The sequence below is a fragment of the Rhineura floridana genome, chromosome 1 (assembly GCF_030035675.1).
Source record: "Rhineura floridana isolate rRhiFlo1 chromosome 1, rRhiFlo1.hap2, whole genome shotgun sequence".
NCBI classification, from domain to species: domain Eukaryota; kingdom Metazoa; phylum Chordata; class Lepidosauria; order Squamata; family Rhineuridae; genus Rhineura; species Rhineura floridana.
In genome coordinates this window covers 175,744,719-175,752,442 of record NC_084480.1, presented here as the reverse complement: position 1 = coordinate 175,752,442, position 7,724 = coordinate 175,744,719, and the positions used below count along the sequence as shown (strand labels likewise).

Sequence of the window (7,724 nt, the reverse complement as noted above, 5' to 3'; positions counted from 1 at the left end):
TGTTCGATTCTCCACATTTCAACAGTGATTTGTGAGTTTTTTTTAATGCTCATGAATTTTTTTTGGCATTTTAGTGTGATTTTTCTCCTCATAAACACATTTTTATATGCTGTTCTAACTAATGTATACATTTTTGCAAGCAATATTTTGAAATATAATGCACTTATGAATGCTATTTTCACTAATATATTCATGTTTACACACACTTTCCCTAAGCTGTGCATTTTTTAAAACATTTTTTGGGTTGGAGAACTGGATTGCAAAATTTAGATAAGTGTGAATTTCAAAGGATGGCTGTGTTTCAGTTCTCATGTTATTTCAAAAAGTACAAATTGGATCGATTCAGCTTTAAATAGAACTGAATCAAATCTCTCTCCCATCCCTAGCGTGGATCCAGCCTCTGTTACGCTACACCCAAATGTTTTCTCTTACACACATACACAGACATTCTCTCACAAAGACAACCCCACCCGTTGCCAGATTCTGATTGGCCGGTAAACCTAGAAAAAAGGAAAAGAGAGAACGTTGTGATGGACACTAACAGCACAAGGGGAAAAGATAGACCAATCAGAACTGTAACCTCCCTGGTAGACTGTGGGAATGCTGTGCACATAATATACCTCGACTTCAGCAAAGCTTTTGACAAAGTGCCCCATTATATTCTGACTAGCAAGCTAGCTAAATGTGGGCTGGATGGAACAACTATCAGGTGGAGCCACAGTTGGCTACAGAATTGTGCTCAAAGAGTACTTATCAATGGTTCCTTCTCAAATTGGGGGGAAGTAACAAGCGGGGCACTGCAGGGCTCAGTCTTGGGCCCAGTGCTCTTTAACATTTTTATTAATGATGTGGATATGGAGGTGCAGGGAGTGCTTATCAAATTTGCAGATGATACAAAATTGGAAATGATAGCTAATACCCTGGAAGACAGAAAAAAAATTCAAAGGGATCTTGCTAGGCTGGAGTACTGGGCTGAAAACAACATAATGAACTTTAACAAGGATAAGTGCAAAGTTCCTCACCTAGGAAAAAGAAACCAAATGCACAATTATAAGATGGGGAATATTTGGCTCAGAAACACTATAGGCAAGAAGGATCTTGGGACTGTTATTGATCACAAACTGAATATTAGCCAACTGTGTGATGTGGCTGCACAAAAGGCAAATGCTGTTTTAAGCTGCATTAATAGAAGTATAGTTTCCAAATCACCTAAAGTACTAGTTCTCCTCTATTTGGCACTGGTTAGGCCTCATCTTGAGTACTGTGTCCAGTTCTGGACACCACACTTTAAGAAGGATGCAGTCAAACTGGAACAGGTTCAGAGGAGGGCAACAAGGATGATCAAGGGACTAGAAACAAAGCCCTATGAGGAGAGACTGAGAGAACTGGCATGTTTAGCCTGGAGAAGAGAAAACTGAGGGAAGATATGAGAGTACTCTTCAAGTACTTGAAATGTTGCCACACCAGGAGGGAGGACCAGGATCTCTTCTTGATCATACCAGAGTGCAGGACACAGAATAATGGGCTCAAGTTGCAGGAAGCCAGATTTCATCTGAATATGAGGGAAAACGTCCTAACTATTAGAGCGGTACGACAATGGAACCAATTAACTAAGGAGGTGGTGGGTTTTTCAACACTGGAGGCATTCAAGAGGCAGCTGGACAGCCACCTGTTGGGTATGTTTTGATTTGGATTCCTGCATTGAGCAGGAGGTTGGGTTTGATGGCATTATAGGCCCCTTCCAACTCTACTATTCTATGATTCTGTCTCTCCTGGTAGTATCCAATTTGAAATGTTCTAATTGGATGCTACTACCAGGGACAAGAGAATACAGTATTGATCACTAGTCCAGTCACTCACAAAGAACATGGTCCTGCAGTCACAGAGAAGATGCCACACAGACACTGGTCTTCTCGTATGATTATTTTAGAAACTTTAATAAAAATTGCCAATGATTCTAAAGAGAAATTGTGGTTAGGTTAGAAGCAAACTTTTTGGTAAAAAAATATCCACACACCTGAAAATATTTAAAATATCTTCTATGGCAGCTTTCAAGCATGAAGTCCTACATAGATTTGATTATACCCTACAAAAACAGGCCTTGATATTATGGCAGGGGAAATGTTGTTTTCTTTTCTCATCATCTTTGTCCATAATACTGAAGAAACTGGAGAATAGGGAAAGAAATTAGTCATATTCAGTTGAAAGATCAACAGCATGAGGACACAAATAAACTTTCCCAGATGGAAAAAGACAAATTCAGAGTGGAAACATACTATAGTATATTAGATAAACTTCAGATAGAACTGGAGACATGCTCCTGTGCTTCCACAGAAGTTGTGAATTTATCTGGATTCCTGGCATAACTAGACCATTCTTCCCATAATCATGATATACCGGAAACAGACTCAGAAGCATTAGTAAGAGAGCTTAACCAAGAGTTATTCAAATTTCTCTGTCCACTGAGCTAAAGTATTTCATTTGCTTCTTAGATACTGCAGAGGGAGCAGTCTGAGACAACTGAACATAGTAGTTTGAAGATAATTTACAGTTAGGACCTGAAAGCAGCTTTTCCAGATGTTACCATAGCTTTTTAACTTCATCTCACTCTGCCATTTTCAAATTCTGAAGCAGAAAGAGAATTCTCCAAATTATTTTGTATTAAAAATTAATTATAGTCACCAATACTGTAGTCAAGACTATAATCACTACCTGTTCTCTTTTCAGCAGGGGTGAGGAACCTCAGGCACGTGAACCATATTAGGCCAGCCAATTTGACCCATGTGGCTATTTTCTGCCATTCACACTCACCAGTCACTCACCTGATGTCATGTAGGACATGACATGTAAAGCTTGTCTGGAACAGCTGTGGCTGCCAAAGGACAATCAGGAGCAATGCAGAGCTTGCATTCAGTGCTGTTTAAATTCATAAGGCTTCAAGTGATTGACAGGTGGGTGAACCCACTCACCTGTCAAAAGTGGCCTGCAGAAGAGTGGCCACTTTTGGATCTGGCCCGCTAGACAAAAGTGGTTCTTCACCCCTGAATGCAGACTATATAGAATGCAATCTTCTACGAGAAATGTCTTCCGATGATCTCATATCTGAATTTGTGTCAAGAAGAGTAGAAAAAAGAAGATACAACTTTTACAACAATGAAACGTCTACAAAAATTTGAACGTAGTTTGTCATTGTGCATAAAAATCTTCTTTAACTTTATTGATGTTTATATTTGTTGGTAAAAACGATAAGAGGATCCTATTCCTTCCAAGTGAATTCAATATTGTTTTTGTATTTGTATTTTAGACATAAAATCTTAACATTCTGCTTCTAATGTAAAATATAGTTTTTTAAGGATTATATGCATATTTCTGGAGTATTTTTTGTAGCTGGGGGTGGAACGACATTGACACATGGAACAGTGAGGTGGGGGGAGGTTCAAATGAACATTCTGCCCTCAGAGTTCTTAGAACTGGCCAGACCTTATGTAATGTAAGGTTCAGAATCTTTTTGAGGTAGAGCTAGCCTCTAAATAAATTTCTGATTGAGTACATAGACCACTGATGCCATAGGTGAAGCATCTGTCTTCACTGGGCCAACAACAACTCATCTCCATTAAGAAATTTTAGGGGTCTCAGTCTTCCATAAATATGTAAGATTTTCAGTCTTTGTCTTCTTGGAAATATCTGATGAGTCCAGAGATGCTTTTTCTCAGAGCCTCTTTTGCAATGAACTTTGCACAGGCTCTGAAAACCAAGGATCTGCTCAAGCAAGTAATATGTAGCTGGCTAAGTTAAACTGAATTTATTAATTTTATTTGGAAGCCTCTATGTGTGTTGTCTTCCCTTTCCCTTATTTCACTTGTTTCTCCAAATAAGCTTCATTTTATATTTAGACAGTTGACTTAATTAGTTTAAAAAGTAATTCCTCATAAAACCTTCCCCATGTGTTGACTGCTCGATTGTTAATATTGTCCCCTTTGGGGATTAGGATATTTCACAAGGTTTTGTTGTTCTGTGTCTCCTAGGCTTTGGGAAAGTAAACCCAAAGCTCTTCTCCTGGTTTATTTCCCACCCTAGGGAAGGCTGAAGGGAGGGGTCCTGGTCAATAGAGTGTGGAAACTCCTCAAGCACCTGAACAGATCAGGGGCAGGCAGAAGGTTTGTCCTGTCTGGTGGCAGCCCATTGTGACTGTGGGGTTTTTTTAGGGGGGAGAACTCTTCTTGTATAAAAAAGGGTCTACCAAAAAGAAAAAGCCCTCCAGAGCCATCACACTACCCATACAAAGTGGCTGAGAGAGTCAGCTTGTGGCAAGAGCAAAAAGGAAGGTTTCTGTCCTGTGTTTCTCTTGCAGAACCAATAAGGAGATAATGGTGGGTTTCCATTACAATCGTATATTCTCAGATTGCTGTCTTGCATGGGTTTGTCTTATCCCATCATGTCTCCGTACCCATAAGGTACTGATGCTGCCTCTGCCTCCATTTCTGCTGACACTTTCATATTCTGTAGAAGGGTTTTTAGGTCTTGCTGGGGTCTGGCTTCACAGGTTAAGATTTGGTACTGTTAGGTTTTATTCTCTGGAAGCAGTCCTGGTGATTTCCAGGAGCAGGGACATGAAGATGAACAGGTAAGGTGGCCAGTCTATTTCAGTAGCCATCACTATGCAAAGACATGGGTTGATCTGAGCCGCTTATCAGGAGATCGACTTCAGTAGATTCCAAGTTCTGTGAGCCGGTGTGGTCTCGATCCCTTTCATCCACGGTATACTCCTCCTGGTGCTGCTGCTTTATGTGTTGTAGGATGGCCTTGGACAGAAAGTGCTTGTCATTTGCTTCTGAATCTGGAAAAAACAACAGCAGATGTGGCTGTATTGGTCTTTGCGGAGAAGTGAAGCCCCGGGGCTATCTGCTGCAAGAGCACTCTCAGTTGCATCAATACATGCCATCTTTTGCACTTATTTTTATCACTAACCTGATTTTTGGGGTGGGTGGGTGGGCTTTGGAAATCTTAAGTCCAGCATGTGGTAAAGAACAAGGCATCACCAATACCACCCCTGCAGACTTGCAGCCCTCGAATGTACAACACCAACAATTCCACCAAGGAGCTAAATCTCTAAATTGGATCTATAACATGATGAGGATTTCAAATCCTGCTTGCAGGAAAGGCTGAGTACAGAACTTTGTATCTTAGAAAAGCCTCATTAACTTTGCAGCAGGAAGTCACAAAATTATGTCATAGCAAGTAACCCCAGTCCAGAACAGCAATAATAATTCTGACTTTTAACTGCACGCTTTAAGTGCCATCTTTCCCACTCCTTTACAAAGTTAAAAAACCACAGTGTTATAACTGGAATTAGTCTCAGCTTTGCAGATATGTTATCTGACAAGGAAGGATGCCTTGTTCTTATTAAGATAAGTTCAGAAGGCAAAAATGAAACACACCAGAATACACAGCTGAACAATTATTTTAAAAACATCTCTTTTCAAATATAGTAGACACGTTCAAGGAATTCAATAGCATTGGGAGTGATTTCAGCGCCATTTATGATTTACTGATTAATAACTGCTCTAAGGGAATATACATTTATTTCTAAAAATATTTCTGGCTCTTAGTAAAAATGTTTAATTTTTATTTATTGTATTCATTCCTATACTGCAAATTCATATAAAAATATAAACCAAAGCATCATAACAAATACAAGTTCAACACCAGAAGTAGAGACTACACCTTCTCTTCTCAGAGAATTATTTTTCTCTCTCAAGAATCTAATATTGAATTTCTTTGTTTGAGGAAATCTTTTAATGAATTCTACTGAGCAAACAAAGGTGAATTCATCCTCAGTGCAGGTTATTCTCCACATACCTACCTTATAAGGTGAGGCAAGATATAGGGAAGTTAAATTATCAATGGTTAGACTATATGTATATGTAACCTTTCTTTGGACCCCCATTCAACTATGGACTATGAACAGCTCCAGAAGGATTTCTTCAAACTGAGTACTATGACCATGACATTTTGTGCAACACAATATAAAGTAGCCTTCCTCATCCTTGTGTCTTCCAGCTGTTGTTCAACTCCAAATTCCATCAGCCCCAACAAGCATGGCCAGTGGTCAGGAATTTGGAATTTGGCATGCTCCTGGATACATCTTTGTCACTGGAGGCTCAAGTAGCCTCACTGGCCATGAGTGCCTTTCATTGGCTATTGCTGGTACACCAACTACAGCCGTCCTTGGGTGGGGATGGTCTGACTACTGTGATTCATGCATTGGTAACCTCAGTTATTGCAATGCACTCTTTGTGGGGCTACCCTTGGGCCTGGTGTGGAGGCTTTAGCTGGTGCAAAATGCTACGGCTAGTTGCAGACACACTATCGCCAGTATATTACTCCAGTGCTCAAAAGCTTGCACTGGCTGCCCATACACTATCGGGCCAGATGCTTAAGGACTGCCTGTGCCTGATCCCTTATATCCCTGCTAAATCACTGGGGTATTTGGAGGAGTCACTGTTAGTGGTCCCCAGTGGCTTGGATGCATAGCTCATACCCATCAGGAGCTGTGTGTTTAGTATTGTGGGCCCAGTGTTATGATCTTTCAGCTGAGATCAGACAGGCTGTTGAACTTCCAGTGCCTACTAGAGACTGTTTTTATTCCTGCAGGATTTAAAGTCATTTCTGTTTTTATAATTTTTTAACTGATTTTATCTTTACTGTATTTTTTCACCTTGATGTACACTGCTTAGAGGCAATTAAAATGTATGTAAATTGTCGAAATCAATCAATCAATTAAGGGTGAAATGGTGAGCTGGGCAAGTAAAGAAATCCTTATTCCACAGTTATCATTATAACAGAGCTCCATGCTTCTTGACTATGCTTATTGGTGTACTCTCTATTGTTCTTCTTGATAAAGGAACATTTCCTTAAGCTACACTGAAATAATGGACAGCTCTTTGAGAAGGTACATTTAATCCCATTGCCCTCCCCACTCCAAAACAAGTAACTGGACAGCCATCCCACTTCTTACCATCATACACAATGAGCCGGTAGCAACCAGAACAATCTTTACATCTCTGTAAGATTTCTTCCAGTGCCCTGCAAAAAAGTTTGGCTTGTTCCAAACGGTCTTGACGGCTAAAGGCAGCGTTTTCATCTTGGGACATGGCATAAAGGGACTGCAGAGGGGTGGCATACTCCACAACACAATAATTAATCTAGAGGAATGGAGAAAAGGGCAGTCTCATGTTATCTGGGTGGCATTTGTTTGAGGAATTGCTGGTAACCTCCATATCAACAACAGAACTCTCAAAAGTGTTGTTGCATAAGCTGTACCAGAACCTAAGTGCCTGCATAAGAGGCAAAGGAGCGCTGGCTAGCCTTCCTTGGAAGATAATTATAGGGAGTGTGATCATGTTGATTCTCCTATACCTCTCTATCGCTTTTGATACTATCAGGGGTAGTTTGCTTCTGAACTGATTAGTTGGATTGGGAGTGAGGACACTGTATGTATGTTGGTGATTCTCCTTATAACTAGCAAGATGTCTCCAGAAAGTGATGTTGGAGGACTGTTGTGAAGTCTCAAGGGATTTATTTGGAGAGTTGATGAAAAATTTCATGTTGTCTCCCATATTATTTATCATCTGCACATAGCCAAATAGTAGATGTTCTTGAGGAATTTGGACTGAGGGGTCATCATCCCTATTTCTCTTTTCCCTGAAGGGATGAAAATGTGT

At 40.2% G+C, this 7,724-nt stretch overlaps 1 protein-coding gene across 5 annotated transcripts in view; it reads right to left on the bottom strand.

Moving 5' to 3' along the window:
- Window positions 1–261: 261 nt before the first annotated feature.
- Window positions 262–7,724, bottom strand: part of STING1 (stimulator of interferon response cGAMP interactor 1) — a 42,612-nt gene continuing 35,149 nt past the window's right edge. For 2 of the 5 annotated variants that reach the window (XM_061587202.1, XM_061587215.1), the window contains exons 7-8: window positions 7,019–7,205; window positions 1,982–4,837 (exon numbers count right to left, since the gene is read on the bottom strand). In XM_061587202.1, coding sequence (XP_061443186.1) covers window positions 4,644–4,837; window positions 7,019–7,205 — 381 coding nt within the window. In that variant the 3' untranslated portion in view covers window positions 1,982–4,643. Of the gene's footprint in view, window positions 501–1,981; window positions 4,838–7,018; window positions 7,206–7,724 lie in introns of those variants that run through there. The other 3 variants (XR_009758200.1, XR_009758201.1, XM_061587223.1) reach the window with 3 other exon arrangements.